The 24,070-nt window shown below is 39.1% G+C and overlaps 1 protein-coding gene and 2 pseudogenes across 4 annotated transcripts in view; all 3 read left to right on the top strand.

Annotated features, from left to right (window-relative positions):
• The window catches only part of ARMH3 (armadillo like helical domain containing 3), a 205,219-nt gene that overhangs the window by 102,149 nt on the left and 79,000 nt on the right, over nucleotides 1–24,070 (top strand). For all 4 annotated transcript variants that reach the window (XM_090278464.1, XM_090278461.1, XM_090278462.1 and 1 more), the window contains one exon: nucleotides 6,092–6,167. In XM_090278464.1, coding sequence (XP_090134590.1) covers nucleotides 6,092–6,167 — 76 coding nt within the window. The remainder of the gene's footprint in view (nucleotides 1–6,091; nucleotides 6,168–24,070) is intronic.
• LOC150010533 (large ribosomal subunit protein eL30 pseudogene) lies at nucleotides 7,145–16,322 on the top strand (annotated as a pseudogene).
• On the top strand, nucleotides 18,036–18,500 carry LOC150010532 (transmembrane protein 127 pseudogene; annotated as a pseudogene).

Here is a 24,070-nt window from a genome sequence, read left to right as displayed (position 1 = left end):
TCTTTATAATTTGAATAATTTCGGATTACATCTTGGATATTTTTAATATTATGTTGTGTATACTTAGGATTCAGTAATAATCCTCTGGAGTTTTTTGTTTTTTTGTTTTTGTTTTTTAGCAGGCAGTCAACCCAGTTGGATTAAGGCTGCAAGTTCTGTCTCACCTTCTATGGGAAGCAGTTTCAATATCAGTTAAGTTTTCGAGGCTTTTCTATGCTGCTTCGGATCTGGCCCACACATACACCACTTCAGGGTTAGAGAATTGGATTGTGCTTCAGATATTGGTTTATGTCTTAAAGCTTTTCTTTGCTTCTTTTTATCTGTTCCATGCTTGCTCAGCTCAGGGGTGAGCCTGAGAATTGCACAGCTTTTATATGCAGAATTAGAGAGCACTTTCTCCTGGTCTGTCTAGGATTCCCTCTTATGCTTTCTAACCAGCAGGAGCCCCCTTTCCTGGTTTCTGTCTATAGACAGATGAGGTTTCTATTGAAGTTTTAGGTACGCATCCTTCTCCTCCATCATGTCTGTAACTGAGGCAAACCTGCAGAGAAAATAGGAAAAAAGAAAACTAGGAAACTCACTTTTGTGGGTGTTTCTCCAAGTTTTGACTTTCCTCTATAATATATCTGCTTTTGTTTAATTTTTATAGCTCTTACGTTACTTTTTATGTTTTACACAGGATTTTTATCTGTTATTAGCAAGAGAGGGCGGCTGTAGAGCAGCGGTTCTCAACCTGTGGGTCGTGACCCCTTTGGGGTTCGAACGACCCTTTCGCAGGGGTCGCCTAAGACCATCGGAAAACACATATATAATTACATATTGTTTTTGTGATTAATCACTATGTTTTAGTTAGGGTTGGGGGTCACCACAACATGAGGAACTGTATTAAAGGGTCGCGGCACTAGGAAGGTTGAGAACCACTGCTGTAGAGGATTTGCTCTGCCATGCTGGAAGTGGAACCGCACCTTTATTTTTTAAAGATATTGTTGCTAGCCCTAGCTAGGTGGCTTAGTTTGTTGGAGCGTTGTCTTGTACGCCAAAAGGCTGCGGGTTTGAGTCCTGGTCAGGGCGCATACCTAGGTTGCTGGTTCGATCCCAAGTTGGAAACCGATTGATGTTTCTCCTCTTTCAAAAAAAAAAAATCAATAAACATATCCTCAAGTGAGGATTTAAAATATACATATATGTATTTGCTGAATATAGAATTTTTTTCAATACTTAAAAGATGTAATTTTGTTGCTTTCTGGCTTGCATAGTTTGTAATGAAAAGCCTGTTGCCATTCTAAATCTTTATTTCTCCATTTATAAATCTGTCTTTTTTTTTCTTAGATGCTTTGAATATTTTCTCTATCACTGGTTTTCAGCAATTTGATTATAATGTGATGTAGCATGGTTTTCTTTATTTTACTTCAGGATCCTTGAGCTTCTTGGATCTGTGGGTTTCTAGTTTTCATTAAATGTGAAAAACTTGGCTAATTTCTTCAAATATTTTTCTGTTTCATCTCATTTTGGAGCTGTGGTTGTTATGTATATGTTAGACTCCTTGACAGTGTCCCATAGGTCCCTAAAGCTCTGGGGGGGGGGGTTTCTTTCCATTTTTTTTGCCTTTTCTCTGGGTTTCATTTTAAATAATTTTTATTTCTCAGTCCTCAAATTCATTGGTCTTTTCTTGTATTTTTAAATATGCTCTTAATCTCAATAATCTTAGTTCATTTTATCCTGTGTATTTTTCATTTCAGAAAGTTTTTCTTCCCTAGCAATTTTATCTGGACTTTTAAAAATATGTCCATTTCTTTCCTCACCGTATTTATATTTCCCTCAATATTCTTGAGCATGTGGAGCATATTTACAATTGTTGTTTTAATGTCCATGTCTGCTAATTTTGTCATCTTTCTTCATTTCTAGATCTGTTTTTATTGACTGAGTTTTCTCTTGCTTCTGGGTTATAATTTTCTGATTCTCTGAAAGTGTGGTAATTTTTTAATTGGATTTTGGACATTGTGGTTTTAATGTTGTGAGTGCTAGGTTTTATATATTTTATATATGTTGGATTTTGTTCTGGGATGTGGTTATGTTATGTTATGTGGAATCAGTTTCTGTGTTTGCTTTTAAGGGTTGTTAGGTCATGTTGAGAGCAATCTTTAATAGATGCTAATTTGGCCCTATTATTAATGCAGTACTGATCTGCAGACTCTGTATCAGTAGATCTTTTTACTCTCACTGGTGGAGACACAGATTATTTTCTTTGTGGGGACTTCCATGAGCTCCACAATTTCCTTTTCTTTCCAGTGGTTCTTTGCCTCCAGCCTTGGGTAGTTTCCTCTTCCTTATGTGTAGGTCAGTGCTCAGCAAAAATTATAAGAGCATCCCTCTACAAACCTCCGGAGTTCCCCTGACAAACTCCCTCCTCTACAGTACTCGGCCCCGTAAATTCCAGGTGCCTTGGTCTCTTCAAATACTGAGCTCTATGTCTTTGGCTTGGTCAGACTTCGGGGCTTCTGTTTGGTTCCTCCTCCCTGCACTGCAGGCTGGAAACTTTTCCATGTGCTAAACTGGGGTAATTATAGGGCTTACCTTGTTCGTTTTCCTTTTTCACGGATCAGAGTTCTGTATGCCTATTATTATCCAGTTTCCAATAACTGTTGTTTTATATATTTTTGTCAGTTTTCTATTGTTTAAGGTTGGAGGGTAAATTACGTCTTATTACTTTATCATGGCTAAAAGAGGAAGGATCACTGAGACCTTTTTGGTAAAGGTACACATTTAATGTTCCCATGGCATTAATTTACTGCAGTGATATCCACTGAATAGGAAGGACCTCCACAGGCACTGCCCTGAACCATAAATGATACCATATTTTGAAACTTTTTTCATTAAGAAATAAAGATAATTATCAGTAGTAAAGAAAAATCAAGGTAAAAGAAGTTTAGAATCTCTCTCCTAGTAATACCACTATTTTCATAGTTGTATATTAGCCTGCATGTATGCATAGTTTCTACATAGTTGTAATCATGTTATCCTTCTATTTGTGTTTTTTAAAACTACAAGGTGGGGCAAAAGCAGGTTTACAGTTGTTCGTATGGAAAATAATACAATAATTAATAAACAATAATACAAAGACTGTGTTTCACATACAACTGTAAACCTACTCCCCCCCCCCCCCCCATATATATCGTAAAACATTTTTCTATTCTGGGGCTGAATTTTTAAAAAAATATTTTACTTATTTATTTTTAGAGAGAGGATGAAGACGTGAGAAAGAGAGGGAGAGAAACATCAACTGGTTGCCCTTTGCACATCCCCAACTGGGGACCCAGCCCACAACCCAGGCATGTACATGACCAGGAATCAAACCCAAAACCTCTTGGTCCGCAGGCTGGCACTCAATCCACTGAGCCACGCCAGCCAGGGCAGGGGGTGAATTTTTTGAGTCTCAGTCTCTCTCTCTCTCTCTCTCTCTCTCTTTCTCTTTCTTGCTTAGTATGGGTATAGTTTAAACTGTTGTTTTCAAGGAAATTATGATTGTTTTCAATTTTTGCTCTTTTTAATAGATGTATAGTATGTTATTTTTGTGGAGCATAATTTACTACATAAATGGTTACATTAACTTGGGGCTTTTAGGGCATTTGGAAATAATTTTCTGTTTAAATTTGCTAACTTAGAAAAGAGCATAAAATCTAAGACATTTCCAAAGTAAATGCAGTGATGAGGTCATCTAGGTGTCTGTTCACTGAGGAACAGAACTGACAGGATGTTACAGAGAAATAATACATGGACAGAGTTAAATATCTCTTTGAGGTAAGTAATGGAAAATTTAGCTCAATTTCATAAATGCTTAGGTTCTCACCATCAGATAACTTACAGTTTAGTGGAGGATCTAGTGAAAGACAAAACACATCTAAATAGTTTTCAAAGTTGAGTTGGAAAAGTTATGTCTGCCCTGCTGAAGCAATTTTGTTCATTATTTGAACAGAATTATTCATTACATTTGCACAACACTGGGTGAAACCTGAGTTCAGACTGTGGAGCTCTAACTTGGAACTACTCATGTACTAAGTTCCCCTGCACTAAATCTTATAAATTAGAAAAGCAGCACTCTGATAATATGTTTTATTAAGGCTTCTATCTTCTCTTTCATAAAAGTGCATGAATTTATAAAAATAAGGTATTGCTAGAACAGATGGAGAGCAACCACGCAAGCTTTCTTTCCGTATTACAGCCATAGGTCCTCCCTCTGACAGAGCTGCTGCTGCTACTCTTCTTTCTAGAGAAATAATGGTCAGGAGCAGGTAATGATGATACTCAGATATAAAGTTCCTATGCAAATTGGTTACACATTTCTTGATGTTAGTTAGGCTCCATTTTTCCCTTCTTAGGGTAAGTCTCAGGTACATTCATTCATTTGTTTGGGAGGCAGTCTGTTTATATTAATAGTAGCTAATACTTATATAGAATTTACTATGTGCCAGGTATTGATCTAAGGTTTTATATATATTAACTTATTTAATTTTCACAGTTATCCTTTCATATAAGTGTTGCTATTATTCTCTATTAAGTGGCACGGGCTGGACTTGGATCCTGACAGTTGGCCTCAGAATTCATACTCTTAACCACTTACTCTATAAATATAGGCTCTAGAGTTATTTTCTTCAGGTTCAAATTCCAGCTCCATTACCAATAACTGTGTGAATGACCTTGATCGGTTACTTGTCTCCTCTGAGTGTCAGTTTTCTCATTTATATGCTATATTGAGTATAACGCAACTTTGTCCAATTTTGGCACATAGTAAACTCACTATATATTTAGCTCTTATTAACTGTTTGTTCCTTAAAAACATCCTTAGAATGCCTACCATGTGCCTGTTCTTCCAAGGAGCACTGCTACTTTGTCTCTTATTTTAAATTGGTATAGGTACTATGCTCTGACTGGTGTGGCTCAGTTGGTTGGGTGTTGTCCTGCAAAGCAAAAGGTTGCCAGTTTGATGGCCGGTCAGGGCACATGCTTAGGTTGCAGACCTGGTTGGGGCGTGTGCAAGAGGCAACTAACTGATCAATATTTCTCTCACACATTAATGTTTCTATCCCTCTCTTTTGCCCTCCCTTCCCTTCTCTCTAAAAATAAATAAATAAAATCTTAAATGGTATAGATACTTCAATGTATCTATGCCCTGAAACTCATAGCTGAAAAAGAATGTTCTATATTTCTATCATCTCTCCTCCTGTGGGTAAGTGTAAAAAAGGGAATTTGGTCAGAGAAGGGAAGAATATTCCTGGTGAGTCATGTTGCAGGTCACACAGTTAAGTCAGGGGAGCTAAAACAGCTTACTCCTTTATTAAAACATAACCATCCTCTTATCTGGCAAGCATATTTGTCCTGTTTGACCCAGCTTAGACCTTTAGGAGAAAGATATATATGGAGCAGGGGGGGACAGTTAACTCATCTGTGTAATTCCACTAAATCAGCCTTGGCCATTACAGAAATGATAAATGTGGAAGCCAGGTTACTTTCATATCACCGCCCACTGTAGATTATTAATGATTGCAAAAACTAAGTATGTAAACCTTTTAGTGGAGAGTGTAAGGAGGGGAATCCAAGGCAGAGGAGGAGTACTTTGATAGAAAGTGAAAAAAATTGCTGGTGAAAATAGTTGAAAATAAGTCCTTATATTTTCCTCTAGGGCAGTGATTTTCAACCTTTTTCATCTCATGGCGCACATAAAGTAATTACTCAAATTCTGTGGTACCCCCCAAAATATATTTTTTGCCCACCTGACAAAAAATATAGGTATAATTTTGATTCATTCATACTGGATGGCTGTTGTTGTGCAGGCTGTCGTCATTTTTTAATTTGACAGTCTCAGGGAAAAGAGGTCAGTACCCCTGACTACATAGTCAGGTGTTACATGTTTTAAAACTTCTTGCAACACACCAGTTGAAAATCGCTGCTCTAGGATGAGGACATTTAAAACAGAAGATTGGCACAGGCTCTGTTTGGTTATTCTAATAGTGCTATTTTGAGATGTGTCTTTATTCTTCATATTTGTGTTTTATATCAGGGGTCTGACAGATCTTTGTTCTTTTCTTCTGTGCAGTCCTGAGGCTTTCTACCAATACAGGCCAGTGGAAAGAAGCTGCTAGCAAGGTGACCCACGCATTGGTTAATATCAGGTAAGAAATGAGATTTTTTTTCTCTTTCAGATTTCATTGGCTCATCCTAAGGTTTATTGTACTGTGTTAAGTAGAGTGTGTTGAACACCACTACTATTTTAAGCCCTGATGTCTGTAGGAGTGAAAGACATTGTCGTACTTGATCAAGAAAAGCAGGAGTGCATGAGACTTTCTTTTTGTCAAATTGAAATAGCTCACAGTGCTGTTCTGTGAATTTTCTTAGTCAGGGAGGGTTGCAAGGCCTTTTCAGGCATCTTTATTGCCAAAGTGTTTTCTGTGTATAGGCCATCTGAAAGCTTTTCGCTGAAAATTTTTTCTGCCGTTCTCAGTTCAAAAAATGACTCATATGAATCTGGTACTTTTGACATTTTGCTTTACATGGCTATTTCTGTTTGTGGTAAACAGAGGCAAATGGAGCTCATGGGGCTGTCATTTTACGTTCTTTATAAAATAGCAAGGCAATTACAGAGTGCTGTAGGTATTGGATAAAACTAAGTCATACATGGTGTTGGTTTAGGGTCTTAAGGAACTACCACATATTCACGGGAGTGAGCTGTTTGTAAATGGAGAGAATGTGCTTTCAGTATTAGGAAATCTAAAGCTGACTTTCCTTATAGTCCTTGCTCCCTTTGTGCCTATCAGTTTCCATTTTCTCAACTGTTATTAACTTATTCTTGCAAATAATTGAAAAATTAACCTTGAGTGGATGAGGCAAATCCAACAGATGGAGAAACTTGATTTAGCTCCAGATGTAAGCCTTGCCAAACATTCCCAGTAATAGTAAAGTACATTTACAACTTGGTATAGATTCTAATGTGTGACAGAGCTGGGAGTCAATGTGTTTCTATATCTTTCTTCTTCTTTTTTTTTTTAAGTAAAATGTTCTGTCCTTGTAGTGATTTACTATTGTGTTTGTCACATCTGGGAATGAAAGAAAAAATGTGAAATGTACGTTGGGAGGGCGAGGATGAGGAAGCATGGGGGTGAGATGTGCTAACAAGATTGTACTGAAGGTTGATCTGCCTTACCTGCCTCCAGAGACATTTTACAGCAAACACAGTTTTATAAATCTCGCAAATAAATGCATATTTGCACCTAGCAAATAAACCAGATATTGTAGTGAGGCCTTATGATAAATGTGATTTTCTGTAAGAATTGGGAATTACAAACTGCCTTATTCCAAATATCCTTTTGTGACCCAGAGGCAGTATGACAAATGTGGTTTTTTGAAAAAAGCACCAGATTTTGGGTTAGAGTATGAAGTGCATATGGGTACAATTTATGTTGTATTTTTTTATTCGTGTATTTACTTAGGCTTTCTAGGCAGCTCCATTTCATTTGGGGTGTATTTCCTTGATCACGTTCCTTTATGCTTGCTTTATCTCCTACTTTGTTGCTTTTCCTTCTAATGGCTTATGGCTTAGCGGCTATCCTTATTTGTTTCAAAGGCCATCAAACAGCTGATTTAAGATTTTGGCCTATCCTTTCTCTGCATAGACCAAAAAGGACTGGGCTTAGTTTTGAGCAGATGCCCATATCTGTGACCTTTTTCTTCTCTTTGCTAGTCTCTTATTAGGCCTGTACCCCATTTTCATTCCTCATACTTTTTGATGAATTCGCTGCAGAATTATTATATCATCTTCACTGTTGCTAATGAATTAGACTCAAAGTATATGTCAAGCATATCAAAGATCCAGTCATTTTTCTCAAGAGGTTCCTGGAAAGATGTATTTGAATGTCACTTATCACACTAAGGCCAGGTCAGGGGAAAATATCGGTGATGCTAAGCTTGTAAAAGTTAACTTTTTTCTTTCTGACATTTATTTCCACTTAATAAATTCTAAACTTAGTGCTGCTCTTTCACATACTGTCTTCTTCAATCCTCAAACTCTATAAATAGACTGTATTATAAATTTTTTAAAAATACATTTTACCAGTGAGGAAACTGAGTCCCCCAATTGTTATGTGACAAAGCTGAAAATTAATCATAGGTTTTCTAACTCCCAAGTTCAGGGCTCTTCTAAATTGTAATGCCTCCTTCTGTAGAGCTGCATCAAAAGCTGCCGTGGAGGTAAACAGAAAATGCAGCATGATGTATTGAAAGGAGTATGGAAATTTGAGTTAGAGAAACTGGATTTTTTTGTTTTTGTCTCTTAGTATGTGATCTTGAAGTTATTTAGCTTCTCTGGACCTCTTTCCGCTACCTATAAAATGAAGGTCATGATGATATCAGCTGTTTCATAGGAAAATGGGTGTGAGAATTACATAATATAATGTATATGAAAGCACTTAGTAAACTATAAAATACTGGTCCTTTCACTTAACCTAATATCTTTAATGTTTATTCCTACTGTAGCATGTGTCAGAATTTCCTTCCTTTTTAGGCTGAATAATATTTCATTGCATGTATATGCCATATTTTATTTTATTTATTCACCCATTGATGAAACCCCAAATGAGTTGCTTCCACATTTTGGTTATTGTGATTTTGGTTATTTGTGCATGGGTATGCAAGCATCCGTTCAGTCCCTGCCTTTATTTCTTTTGGACGTATACTCAGAAGTTGAATTGGTGGGATATGGTAGTTCTGTGTTTAATTGTTTTGAGGAATTGCCATACCTTTTTTCAGGTTTAACATTTTGAGCCTTCCTTAGAACGTTTCCTAAGTATGTCTTTATTTGTCCCTTCTATAAAAGTTAAGATGTTAACCTTAGCCTTAAAAGATATTTTGCTTTTCTTTGCTTGACTTTGATGCAGTTTATAAAGGCGATCCAGGGAGTTTTCTTTTCTCAGAGTTAGTATTTTCTCAGCTGAGGGCAAAAAAGTGGTATGCCTGAGAAGTCTGTATTCCACTGAGTCAGTGGTAATGAGTGCTGCCTTTTTATGCTCCTTTGCTTTTTTCTGAGAGCTTGTGTTGTACATCCATGACACTATTAAATTTGGGTGATTTAGAAAACAGGAGACTGTGTCAGAAAATTGGACCTGTGGGTCTCCTATGGATACAGTGAGATATTTAACTCCTGGCCACCAACTTGATTATCAAGAATAGAGTATATAAAGGCTTAGCAGTAAAATTGTGATGGTACGAGACATTTACTTCTGTTGTTTATAAAGGTATTTGTGCTGATCTCACACCTGGAAAGAATGTCTAAGGCAGAGCAAACAAACTCTTTGCTTCCTGTCCTGTAGTATGTTCTTTGATAACCATGGGAAGGGGATTGGATTGCATGTGAAACTTTGAGACACCTAACAGCTGGGAGGGCCTGTGAGACTGATTTACCAGTTGATGATGGCTACAAGTTATGCCTTTGGGATCTTCTGGAATGCAGTACATCTAATGGCACCTCTAACATAGTATATCACCAGCAGGTGAAAGGCAGCAGAAAAGCTGCAGGCCTTTCTGTGCTTTGGGGGTTAGATTGTGATAGTGAAAATTAAAAAAGTACTTCCACATGTTTGGAGTCTTAAATTTGCTCAAGTGTCAGACTGTTCGCTTTTCACTTGTCTTTCCTGATTTAGTCATGCTAGTTCTTTAATTGTCAGTTATTTGTGTTTAAACAATTTGTCTTTCTCTTCCTGTTGATCCTTCAGAAATATTCTTAAAATGCAGCTGCTTAGAAACTGCTATTTTTATTGGAACACTTGAGGTCATTAACATACAGGGCCATATGTTTGTTCCTACCCATAGGAGGGTTGTTCCATTGCTTTGTCACATGAAAAATAAAATATAGCCCCACCTTTAAAATTCCACTTGGTGCCCTGGCTGGTGTGACTAGTGGACTGAGTGCCGGTCTACGAACCAAAAGGTCACCAGTTTGATTTCCAGTCAGGGCAAATGCCTGCGTTGTGGGCCAGGTCCCTGGTTCAGGGGCGTATGAGAGGCAAATTTGATGTATCTCTCGCACATTGATGTTTCTCTACCTCTCTTTCTTCCTCCCTTCCCCTCTCTATAAAAAGTAAATAAATAAAATTAAAAAAAAAATCCACTTGGTATAATTGTTACTGCAGCTGCCCTTGCAGATCTGCTGGTCCACAAAGGAAGAATGCTGTGAGGGGCCATGTGCAAGGATGGAAGGAGAAAACATTTGGGAAATTTTGCTTGGAGACTTGTTTACTAAGTATTTCCTTGCCACCACTGAGCTGGTTCCTCCAGTGAGGTCCTGTAGATGTTTGCTGGCTGTTAACCTAATTAGTCAAAAGAGAAGAAGAAAAATGTTAGACTAAAATTTGACCATCTAATCAAACAACTTTCAAGGTAAGTAATTTGAAGCCCTTAATAAATCTCTTCAAGTTAACATCTTAATGGTTTTCACTTAATGAGCATTTTATTAGCGCAAAGTTCACAATCCTATTTATTTTCAGGTTACTCACAGAAGTAGTGGCTGAATCACTGCAAGTAGAGTTTTTTCCTGATACTTAATTTTCTTAAGTTGGATAAAATTTGAACTATGATTTATATATTAATTTTTCCCCTTATTTGGAATGCGTTAAGATAAAGTTTAGTTTTTCTTCAAGAAAGACTTTAGATATTGCTATGGTTAGTGACAAGCGTGGGGTTTGGAATGAGACTTGAGTGCATTTCTTTGTTAGTCTCTTAGTTGTTCACCTAGTGAGTTTGTCTCTCAGCCACCTGCTTGCTCCATTGTCTTTGTTCCAATGCTAAGGTGGCCCACTCTCACCTACCTGCCCCACCCCCGAACCAGTTCCTGCTTATATGCTTATGTAGCTGTTTTCCTTTACCCTGAAAAAATAATACTCCCTCTAAAAAAGGAGGAGGAGGAAAGCTTTAAATGTGCTCTCTGCTGGGTAGGCGAAGGAACGAGAATAGCTCTCAGCAGCCTGTAGATAAGGGGGTTCATGGAGCTTAACACTCTTTTGATCAGGTTGTGTATAGAGTTCTGAATGTCACAGAATAAAAGTCTTCAGGCAGTAATCAGAGAGAATACACTCGCTGTTGATGGCCACAGAGTTAGTTAAGGTTGAGAAGGGAATGTGAGGTCTCCCAAATCCCCTTGCTCATGTACCTGTTTGGGCTGCAAAATTAGTCAGTTCTCTTATCAGAATAGATGTTGATGAATTGAGAGAAGGGAGCAGTTTGATTCCAGTTACTTTAGCTAAAGGATGCAACTTAGTCTAGTGAAAAGTAAATATGGACTAAAACGATTAATAATAGGAGCAGAGGCATTTGGGCTGATGACTCTTGAGTAGTAAGAAGTACATGAACATAATCTTCTAGTCCAGTTGTCTATTGTAAAAAGACAGAGAGGCTCAGATTATCCCCTAGGTTAGGATTTGTCAGTAATGGCCTTTCTTCTGTTAATCAGATATACTGATCTCCCTTTACAGAGAATGAAAAGCATTATGTATTCAGATTAAAACAAAGCACTGAAATGAGGCTGCTATAATATTGTTTCCCCAATGACTAGGAGCATTACACATTATTCTAATAATTGCTGTTCCCCAATCTCTTAAGACTACAGCTAGAAAAAAAACCCAAATACTGAATCTCATGTGGCTATAAAGTGAGGTTTTGCATTAGGTCATAGCTGGGCTTGGTGAACTGCAGTGCAGTAAAGAAGTCTTGATTTAGGAGATTTAGATATTTGTAATAAAATATTAAGATTTTTAGTTGGGTCTGCTGTGATTTTAGGTGAGTGTAACTTTAGCATATGAAACCTATTTTCCTCAGCCTGAAATTCCACTGGGGTCTTTTTACCACTTTGAATTTTTTTTTTTTAATTGTGGGACAATATACATAACAAAATTTATCATTTTAACCATTTTTAAAAGATCTTATTTATTTATTTTTAGAGAGAGGAAGGGAGGGAGAAGGAGAGGAAGAGAAACATCGATGTGCAATTGGTTGCCAATGGCAGGCTCCCAGCTGGGGACCTGGCCTGCAACCCAGGCATGTGCCCTGACCGGGAATGGAATTGATGACCTTTTGGTTCACAGGCTGGTTCTCAGTCCATTGAGCCACACCAGCCAGAGCAACCATTTTTAAGTCTATAGTTCTGTGTCATTAAGCACATTCATTTCACATAGTTGTGCAACCACCACCAGCCATCTCCAGAACTTTTTTCCTTCCTCAACTAAAACTCTGTACTGTACTCATTAAATAATAATTCTTTATTCCCTCTCTCCTAGCCCCTGACAAGCATCATTTGACTTTCAGTGTCTATGAATTTGACTACTCTAGGAACCTCATGTGAGAGAAATTATCCAATATTAGTCCTTTTGTGACTGCCTTATTTTACTTAGCATAATATCCTCAAGGTTCTTCCATGTTTTAGCATGTGTCAGAATTTCATTCCTTTTTATGATTGAATAATATTTCATTGTATGTATAGACCACATTTTGTTTATCCATTTATCTATTCATGAACACTTGCATTGCTTCCATCTTTTGGCCATTGTGAATAATGCTGCTATGAACACAAAGGTGCACAAATATTTGAGAACCTGCTTTCACTTCTTTTGGATATATATAGCTATAAGTGGAATTGCTGGATCATATGGTAATTCTATTTTTAAACTTTTGAGGAATCACCATACCTTGTCCACAGCATCTGCACCATTTTACATTTCATTGCACAAGGCTTCCAATATCTCTATTTCCTCACCAATACTTGCTGTTTTCTGCTTTTTGATAAAAGCCTTCCTAATGGGTGTGAAATGATATCTTATTGTGGTTTGGATTTGCATTTCCATAATGACTAGTGGTGTTGAGTGTCTTTTCATGTGCTCATTGACCACTTGTCTATCATCTTTGGAGAAATGTCTATTCAAGTCCTTTTCTGATTTTTAAATTGGGTTGTTTGGGGTTTTGTTGTTGTATTTTAGGAATTTAAATATTCTGGATCAGCCTCCTATCAGATATATGGTTTGCAAAAATTTTCTCCCTTTCCATGGGTTGCCTTTTCATTCCATTGATAGTGTCCTTTGATGCAAAGTTTTAAAGTTTGCTGAAGTCCAAGTTATCTGTTTTTTTCTTTTATTGCCTGTGCTTTCGGTGTCAGATCCAAGAAATTGCCAATCCATGACATAAAGCTTTCCTTCTATGTTTCCTTCTTAGAGTTCTGTAGTTTTAGTTCTTACATTTAGGCCTTTGATCCATTTTGAGTGAAGTTTTTTATATGTTGTAAGTTAAGGGTTCAACTGCATTTTTTTTTACATTTGAATCTCCAGTTTTCCCAGCAGCCACTTTGCTTTTTTGAGATAATCACCCCTCTAATTTCTTAATTTGAATAAGACTGAATTTGGAACTTAACCCATAAACTAGAAATGGAGACTCCACACTTTTCCGCATACCCCCATTTCTTGTTGTTGTTTTGGTTTATTATTATTATTGTTTCAGAGATAGCATAACATTGTGTTTAAGAGCAGGGACTTTAAAGTTAGATTGTTTGAATTTGAGTCTAAGCTGTACTAGTTAATTTGGACAGGTTACTTAACCATTCTTTGCTTGAATTTCCACATCTGTAAAATGAGGTTAATAATGGAACATGTGTCATTGCTGAGAAGATTAAATGATAATATGTGTGAAAAACTTAGAACAGTGTCTGGCACATAGTGCTATATAAATGTTCATTATTATTACATTTTTAAAAAGTTGTCCTGATTGTGTATGGGGCTTCATTCTAGGCAGGCAAGAGCCTTTCATATCCAACTTTGTTCAGTTCCCTTGGCCTCACTCATGGACTTAGAAGGGACCATAGATACAAAATGATACTATTTATAAGCTGACAGCAGGGGCAACACTGGAAATTAGGCTGTCAGACTGTTTTGGCATCACTGGTGGGAAAATAATTTGGATGGGGAGAGTTTATATTTTCCATCACTTCCAACCCTTTGAGGAGATGTTTGAGCATGAAACTTTGGCTTTATTAGTTTCAGATGAACAGTCTGCCTTCTTGCCATTGTTGTGGTAAAAGAGAATGTACCTGAAATGCATATTCATATACACAACTGAAAGGGTACTAACCAGTGTTCTTTTCTCTGATTGGAGGGATTATAGGTGATTCTAAGTTTTCTTATATTTTAATTTATTAAAAACATTTAGCTGTGGATTTTTTGGTAGATGCCCTTTATTAGACTAAGTTCTCTTCTAGTCTTACTTTTTTGAGTTTGTGGGGTTTTTTTTTTTTACCTTAAAAGGGTGTTTGGTTTTGTCAAATGCTTTTTCTGCATCTATTGAGACAATTGTGTGTTTTTTGTCTCTTATTCTATTGATATAGTTGTATTACATTAGTGATATTAAACCAACCTTGCATTCCTGGACTAAATCCCACTTGGTTATGATATATAATTCTTTTTATATGTTTCTAGATTCAGATTGCTAGTATTTTGCTGATGATTTTTGTGTTCATTTTCATAAGAAATATTGCTCAGTAGATTTCTTTTTCCTGTGATGTTTGCCTTTTTTTAAGTCCTCACCCAAGGATATATTCATTGATTTAAGAGGAAGGGAGAGAGGATGAGAGGGAGGGAGAGAGATAAACATTAATGTGAGAAACATTAAATGGTTGCCTCCCATATGCACCTCGACCATTGACTGAACCTGCAACCTAGGTATGTGCCCTGATTGGGGATCAAACCGTCAACCCTTGGTGTACAGAACAGTGCTCCAACCAGCTAAGCCACTCGGCCAGGGCATGTGTGTCTGGTTTTGATATCAGGGTAACGCTGGCCTAAAAGAGTGAGTTGGGGAAGTGGTCCCTCTGTTGTTTGGAAGACTTTGTGAAGCTTTGGTTTTCATTCTTACATTTTTTGTACAATTCATCAGTGAAGCCATCAGGGCTGGGGCTTTATTTTTCCATGGGTAATTTTTTAAAATAGTAATTCAGTATCTTTGCTTGTTATGGGTCTGTTCAGATTGTCTATTTCTTTTTGAGTTAGTGTCGGTAATTTTTGCCTTCCTAGGAATTTGTCCATTTCTTCTAAATTGTTTAATTTATTGACATACAGTTGTTCATAGTGTTACTTTATAATTCTCTGTAATAATGTCATCTCTTTCATTTCTAATTGTAATTGAGTTCTGTTTCCTTTTTTGTCAGTCTAACTAAAGGTTTGCTGATTCTGTTGATCTTTTCAAAAAATTAGCTTTTTATTTCATTTATTTTTCTCTTTTGTTTTACTATTCTCTATTTTATTAATTTCCACATTTGCCTTTATTATTTTCTTCCTTTTGCTCACTTTAGGCTTAATTTGCTCTGCCATAAAACCTCAATGAATTTTAAATGATAGAAGTAATACAGGGTATATTCTCTGACCACAATAGAATGAAATTAGAAATCAGTAAAAGAAAGAAATCTTGTCAAAGAATATAATTTATATTATTCCTAGGATTTTAAATTTATTGAGGTTTGTTTTATGGCCTAGCATCTGATATAATCTAGAGACTGTTCTGTATGTACATGAGGAAAATGTATATTCTGCTATTGAGTGTACTATTCAATAGGTGTCTGTTAGCTGTAATTGATTTATAGTGTTTTTTAAGTCTTCTATTCTGGTTGATCTTCTGTGTAATTGTTCTATCCATTATTAAAAGAGTGGGTATTGGCAGTTGCTCTTGGTTGGGGGCTTCCTGCACCCAACTAAGGCAGGAAGCTTCGTCACAAGCAAGACGAAAATGTTGCTGTAGTCAATCAACTCTAGGCTCCAAATTGGTATGAAAAGTGGAATGTATGTGCTAGGGTACAAGCAGACTCTGAAGATGATCAGACCAGGCAAAGCAAAACTGGTCATCCTTGCCAACAACTGTCAGCCTTGAGGAAATCTGAAATAGAGTACCCTGCCATGTTGGCCAAGACTGGTTTCCAGCCCTGACTGGTGTGGCTCAGTTGGTTGGGCATCATCTTGCAAAGTGAAAGATCACCAGTTTGATTCCTAGTCAGGGCATGTTCAAGAGGCAACTGATCGATGTTTTCTCTCACATCAACGTTTCTCTGTCTTTCTTCCTCCCTTCCCCTGTCTCTAAAAAGAAATTTAAAAACAATACAAAAAAACGGACCTGGTGTCCATCACTATAGCAGCAATAATATTAAATTGGGTACAGCATGTGGAAACTACTACAGAGTGTGCACACCGGCTATCATTGATCCAGGTGATTCTGATATCGTTAGAAACATACCAGAACAGACTGGTGAAAAGTAAATCACACAAAATTTTTCTTTAAAACTGGCTAAAGCTTGGTTTAAAAGGAAAAAAAAAAAGAATGAGTATTGAAGGCTCTAATTTTTATTGAATTGTCTCTGCCTTCATTTCTGTCATGACATGCCTTTTTTAAAAAAAAAATCTTTTTGTATCTATTTTTATCTTTGAATATAAAATATGTCTCTGGTAGATGGCATATAGTTAGTTGTATCTTTTTTACTTTATCCAGGCTGACAATTTCTGCCTTTTGGTTGGATTGTTTATTCCATTCACATTTAATGTTTTTATTGATATAATTAGACTTACACCTGCCATTTCACTTCTAGTTTTCTATGTGTCTCATGTTCTTTTTGTTCCTCTATACCTCCTTTGTTGCTTTCTTTTGAATTAAGAAAATATGTTCTAGGATAGCAGTTTTATTTCCTTAATGAATTTTTTTCACTAGTGGTCACTTTATGGCTTACCATATACATCTTAACTTATTAGAATCAGAAGCTGTTCAGATTTATGAGGCCTGTCCAGGAGGTATCCAGCCAAATAATATGAAAAACAGAGACATTTATTGAAGAACATACAAGAGACAAAAGACACTGTACATAGGAGAGTGATGCCTCAGTCCCCTCCGAAGTAGACACCTTGGGACCTCACACAGTTCTCCCAATTGCCATCAGCTGCCCTACCATATTTTCCTAAATCTCATTAATGGTCTGAAATCTCTTCCCTTTCCCAGGTGATTTTAGTTTTGGGAAAAGCCAGAAGTCACAGGGTGCCAAATCTGGGCTATAGGGGGGCTGAGTCACCTGGGTGATTTGATGTTTCGCCAAAAAACTCTGCACCAGACCCAATGCACAAATGGGCGTGTTGTGATGAAGCTGCCCGTCACCAATTGCCTATTGCTGCAGCCTTCTGAATCATCCAGATAATTTCCACTGAGAAATGTTCAAGCTTAAGGCAAAATTTGATGCAGATTCGTTGCTCTGCTCTCTCAGTCATTTTGAATATGACGGCCACACCGTACACATGCTCACTCAACAGCCACCTACCATTCCTAGTGACTAGTGCAGTGAAGTTGTCATCTTTCACGCATGCACATTTCAGCCCACTCTCCTTGGCTGCCAGGTTACATTGATGTCGGGCAAACCATTCTTGTTATATTAACAATGGCTGGACTTTTTCCGGATAGACCTCCTATATAACTTAATTCCAGTGAGATATAAAAACATTATTTTTATGTAGCTCTAAAACACACACACACAGAACACTCACTTTAGTAAACTTTATTTGCCAAAAAACAGTAAGAGACCTGGGTCAGTCTGGGCATTGTGGGTTTAGGCCCTGGAGTCACTCGGCCCGGGCAGCCAAGGAGCCTCTAACGGATGGAGTAGCACCATCCCTGAGGCCTGCTGACTAGCAGACTCTGCATGCCCACTGGGAGTCAACAGTGAGCATCAGCGACTGTGGAGCCACCCGGGCAGCTATGTCCCTGGAGGTATGGTTGCCTGGTGGCCTGGTAGAGGAGCCCAGGAGACAGCACTCTGCCCAGATAGCGGAGCGGAGCCTGGCCTCAGCCCGTCCCAGCATCTTGTCCATCATAGCACTGTGCACAGCCCTCACTGAGCCTGCCTGGATGCACATGGCACCTGTTCCCGCCAGGAGCTGGGGGTCTCCAATGTGCTGAGCTACGTGCACCCAGACCCGCTGAAAGATTTCTGCATGAATTTCCAGACCACGTTCCTCCTGCGGATCATTGCCACCTTCTGTTTCCTGGGCATCCTGTGTAGTTTCTCCGTGTTCCTTCTGGATTTCTTTGGGCCCAAGCATCCAGTCCTGAAGATCGCCTGTCGCTATGCCTTTGCCTACATCCTCACATTCCTGCAGTGTGCTACCGTCATCAGCTTTTCCTACTTGGCTTCCGAACTCATCCTGGCCCAGCAGCAGCAACATAAGGAGTATCCTGATTCCCAAGTGTATGTCACTGTTGGCTTACTTTCTACCTGGTGGCAGGAGCTGATGGAGCCTCAGTCCTGGCCACAGCAGCCAATCTCTTGCACCACTACCCCAACAGAGGAGGAGGTGCAGACACTGGAGCTATTCTCTGAGATGGAGGAGACTGAGCACTACCCCTCTGAATAGGAGGTCATCCACCCATTTCAGCCGCCCCTGGTCTATACACCCTAATGCCAGCCTGGGCTTTCTTTTTCTCTTCTCCTACTGTGCAGTTTCTCCCACACCCAGAGGAGCACTTCCCCCCAGCAGGCCTTGCTGATAGGATCCTGACCGTCTTCACCAAATTTTCTCCAGGAGAGATTCTGCCTTTTTGGTTGTTCATGTATCCCTGCTCTTGAAACCTGGGGTTCACAGATTTTATGTCATGCATTTTTCCCCTCTTGCCACCTTCCTATACCTGAGGTCACTAGTCGTTCCAGGGATGGTCATAACAACTTTTCTCCCTTCATGGGCTATATCTTTCAGACCAGAACTTCCCTTTGGTAGCTGCTGACACTTCCCAGGTGGAAGTGTCAACAGGGCCAAAGGGAAAGTAGACTGTGCCCTGCAGGCTTCCTTCGTGAGGGTCAGTATTTCTTACAGCTGCAGCTATGGGCTGACCCTGCCCCAATTCCTTCCCAGAGTGCCCAGTGCCAGACCTCCCACACTGAGGAATTCTCAGACTGTAGTCTTTGGACTTCCCACCTCCCAGTTCTGGTTTGACGCTGTGAAGGAAATGCTGTTGGGAAGTAGAGCCAGTCTTCTCTTGGCCCTGCCCTGGCTTGGGTGGCCAGAGCCCAGGCAAGGAGAGAGCACTGGGTATGGTCCTGAGGCCCCCTGGTGCCCAGAAAGGATCAGAGAGAAGTGAAAGGGTCTAAATTTCCCCAGCCTCTTCACCTTTCAAAATTAAGTGGTTTTAAAAAGAAAAACAAAACTAAATAACAGCAACAATAATCTGTGTTTAAACTAGTGACAAGACTGTTGTTGTTTTTCTGATATTTACCCCATTCTTTTGGTCTCCACAGTGTTTTGGGCCACAGCTCCTTCCAGCTCATACTAGTTCCTCCCTGAACCTCTCCCAGCAGAATGCAGCCCTCTTCCTTTGCTCCCTCCCTGCTAGTGGCCTTCTTGTGCAACCCAGAGCCCCATGAGCAGAGAGGCTGAGGACTATGGTCTGGCTGGCCGGCTAGCGTGGTGCTATCTGGATTGTGGCCCTGAGATGTAACCTGGCCTCTGTGCAGGAAACCCATCACTCCCCACATAGGAACCACAACTAGTGGGCCCCTTTGGCATGAGGTGTGAGACTGGCAGACCTGGCTGTGTCCTTCGGGCTTAGTGCCTCCCCTAAACTGATTTCGAGCAACAGCTTGCTGCATGCCCCTCCCCTTCTTGAATGTATTATACTCTCGTCTTGCAGTGGGCTCTTTCTTGCCCAGCCATCCATCACTCTGGCTTTTCCGTTTGCTACTCATGGTTCTGGGTCTGGCTGAATCTTCTGCCCTGAAATTGGCATAAAAGTGGGAGAAACTCAAGAGACCTTCAGTGTGGATCCAGATAGCCAAGCTTCTTTGGTATGTATCAGTGTTCAGTGCCGAGCTAAAAAGCACATGGACCCCCAATCTCCTTCTATAGGCAACAGAGTAAGACTGGAGAACTGTGGCTAGGAAGGAACTGTCATGTGCCTCATCCTTTAGCCATACTACTTGGGGATGTCTGGACAGACACCTGTGTGGATAGTGAGGACCATGTCTGCACATAAAGGGGTGGCTGCCTGGAGTTCACTGTGATGCTGAAGTATGTCCCATTGTGATTCTCACACTTCCAGACTCCTCCATTAGGTAAGAAGGACTGCTGTGTGATACCTGTGCACAAAACCAAAGAGCTGCATTGTCTTGTCTTTCTATCAAGTCTGAGTGTGTCTGTGGCACATATCCAGGTTGTGACCAGCTCTCACTGACCTTGGGTGTCTGAGGGGCTGATCAGGAGACCAGGCACCAGACACGCATGCCAAGGTGACCAGCCATCTCATGAGACCCCAGAGATGACCCTGTGGACGGTTCCATGTGATTTGGAACCCACTTTTTATTAGCTTTCCACACCTCTGGTCTTCTTCTTTCCCCTACTATCCTGGCACTTTTATATAAATTGCCATGGTTGTGTTTTTTCTTCCTAGGGAAAAAAAAAAAGTAAAAACAAAATGTACAGAAACCACAGGTAAGATTAAAACAAACAAAACGCACTAAAAAGGAGAATTTCATATATTTTCTGAGAAAGTGAGGTGCATTAGAAACAAGACCTTAATTTTGTCTATCATATCTGGAGCTAGGACTAGATGATAGTGGGGAGAAGTCTATATTTAGAGTTTAAATACATATATCTTCTTTGCAAGAGGTCTTCTCACATGTAGGTATTAAACACAGCATTCTAGATCCTGCTCTATTCTTCAGTGAGCTAATAGTGCACAGCTATATCTTTTCCTAAACTCAAAGTGTGAGCAATTCGAGCTCATGCCTACATGTTGAGTTTTATAACAAAGAAAGAGTACAGGTACAAAAGTAACAGGAGAAATCGGTGAGCAGTTGTTTTGGAGGTATATAATTTTGAGAGGACAGTACTTTAGCATGGAGTGGATGAAGGGAGTTGTTAGGTGTGTTCTTTTATGCCTGGAGTCTGTGTTTGTTTGTGGAAGATATTCTTGTCCTGTGCCTCATCTTTTACATCTCATTTTCTCCCAGCAGGGCAAAGACAGCTGACTGTGGCCTGTTTTTATTGGCTTAGGTAAGGGGCTATTTCTGCAGTATAACTCCTAGCAGAAAAGAAGAAGTCAGCAGTGAGCAAGCCCGCCCATTGTCCCGAAGCAAGCTGCTGGACTGTGAAATAGGATCACCTTAGTGGGTTCCAGATGTATGCTCTGAGGGCGTCAGTTGAGGCCTCGTAGGTGTGGGGTTTCACCCTTTGTAAAAGCTAGGGTTTTATATGGCTGTGACTAGCCAACTTGAGGAACCTTGTAATTGGGCATTAGTTGGGAGAGAGATGTATCTGGTGGCTTTGAGTATTGTTTTAGCAAACAGTCAGACAATCTTTTTGCTTGTTATCCCTTTGATATTTTTCTCTTTCTTAATGATTATACTACGTATTGTACTACTAACTTGAGCCTTTTGAGGTGGGTGGGAGGGACTGCCTTTGTGACTGAGCCAGTGATAATGGAGTCACTGTTTCCTGACCACTACAGGTAGTTAACAGTCTCTGGACCTTGAGGTAAATTGGAAAGGTTTTGTTCTGAGCAGACAGTTGCAGATGAAATTGTTGAGAGCATTGCAGGAGAAATGTATGATTGGCATTTTTCTCCAGGATGTTCTAGCCCTTGGTTCCACATGTGTAAGTGAATGGTCCCACGTGGCAGGAGACCAAATTCTCCCCTCTTTCTTTAGGTCCGCAGTCTCATAACATTCTTTGCTTCTGTAAATATGGATTTACACAGCAGAGGTCTCTAGTTTGCATTTGTCCCATTTGTAATTAATTGGATCTCCTACCTATAATTTTATGGTGTGGTAAATTAACTTTTGGTTTTCAACTTAGCATTAATTTTTTTAAGAGTATCTGAGACGAGCCATCTGATGTATGGCCTGTGTTCTTCTAATCTTTTAATCAGTAGGAATTAACGTATCTTATTTCCTGTTTCTTTAGGCAAGCATCAAAAACCTGGGAAGAGAGAGAAAGAGAATGAATAAGAGGAAGTATGGTGTGTTTTTGAGACAGTCAGGATTGGTGGTTTTAGGAGCATTTCTTTATTGTTTCTGTCCCTGCATTCTTATCTTCACAACTGTTTTTAAATGCTAGAAGTTGAGAACCAGGGGGCAGTCAAGGTGACCTAGAATTGCTGCTCTGTTTTAGGAGGTCAGGAAGAAAGATGTTTACGATTGACTGATTACATAATGGGGCGATAGTGGTGGGAAGGGGCCAGAAGTCTACAGCAGTCCAGAGCATATTATTTCTGGGCCTTTGCTCTTTCCCAGTCAGCTCTTCCATCCTTTAGGCGATGTGCTGCTCTTAACTGTCGTCGATCCCAAGGTAAGAAAAAAAGTTTTGCTTTCACCTGAGAAAACAGTGAATTTTTTTTTTTTTTTAAAGGAACTCTTCCTAGGAAATGTAGACATTTAATCATGGCTTAAATGATTTTTAATTCATAAACTGATGATTTGTAATTGTAACTTACAGAAAGCCTACCTACAAATGGGATCAACAGGCATAGTTAAGGTCCTTAATTCCTTTCCATTTTGCATCTTATGCCTCGGGTACTTTATAAAGTAATCTTTTTAAACTGTGGGCAGTTCTTCATCTTATCCCTTATTTTCCCTCTCTATTATCTTTCCCGAAAGTTGGGCTGGAACCCTGGTCACATAACTTAGGTATTCTAACCATGTTGAACAGTAGACTGTTTATCTGCTAATGGGATGAAAAAATCCATTTCTATCGGGTAGCAATATATTATATTATCCTATCATCAAACCCAGTCATCTCTTCATCAGATGAAACTTCATGTTTCTTTGGATTACTATGAACAAAAAGAGACATGTTCTTGGCTCTGTAAAAACTTAATCATTCGAAATTCTCAGATTTATACCAGAATGGCTAAGGTACCATACCTCCTCTTTTTTGTTATTAGACTTTGATCTTACAGATCAGCAGTACCTTAAAAGCTGAAAGAACCTAAGAGGCCATCTACCCTGGTCTCCTTCTCAAAGCTGTTAGGTAATATCCAGTCTCTACTTGGACACTTACTAAAAATAGTGCTTAATATTTTAGGCTGTATTCCATTAACTTTTTAAAATGATGAGATCTCTTCCTCATGTTAGAATTCTACCTCTTCATAACCTGAACCTATTTATTTTATTTCTGCCTTCAGATGCAGCACCAACATTTTCCTGTCTTTTACATGTGAACTTCTTCAGAGGGCTAGCATGTACAAAATTGCCCTTTGGTAGGCAAAACATCCTTTCTTCCCTCAATTGTTCTTCATATGACATAGTTTCAGAATCTCTGGTGATTGTGATTGATTTTACACATATTCTAACTTCCCAATTTCACTCCTAAAATATGGTGTTAGGGTATGCCTTATATCAAATAAGCATTCAGTAAATGTTTATTGGGTTTAATGACATCTAGAACTGGATCCAAATATAGTCTGAGTAGCTTAAATTATAGGGACACCATTAACACCTGAGAAATGGACATATTTTATTTGCAACCTGAGTTTGTTTTTCATTGAATTTATTGGGGTGACACTGGTTAACAAAATTACACAGGTTTCAGGTGCACAATTCCATGACGTCATCTGTACACTGTGTTTGTGTTGTGAGTTCACCATCCCAAGTCAAATCTCCTTCCATCACCATTTATCGCCCCTATACCCCCTTCCACCTCCCTGCACCTCCCCTTACCTCCCTCCCTCCTCGCAGTCACATTATTCATGACCTTGAGTTTTTTCTTTTTATTTGCTGCTCAGTCCCTCCAGACCCCAACCCTGCTGTCCTGCCCCCACTCCTGCCCCCAGCTGTCAGCCAGCTCTCTTATCTGTTTTGCTCATTAGTTCATTTTGTTCATTAGATTCCACATATGAGTGAAATCATATGGTATTTGTCTTTCTCTGACTGGCTTATTTACTTAGCATAATCCTCTCTGGGTCCAGCCGTGTTGTCTTAAGGGTAAGATTTCTTTCATTTTTCCAGCTGAGTAGTATTCCATTGTGTGAATTTACCACA

Source organism: Furipterus horrens, unplaced genomic scaffold (genome assembly GCF_987537825.1).
Source record: "Furipterus horrens unplaced genomic scaffold, mFurHor1.1.pri manual_scaffold_5, whole genome shotgun sequence".
NCBI lineage: Eukaryota > Metazoa > Chordata > Mammalia > Chiroptera > Furipteridae > Furipterus > Furipterus horrens.
The sequence above is the reverse complement of the archived record's forward strand: the minus strand, read 5'-3'. Positions and strand labels throughout refer to the sequence as shown.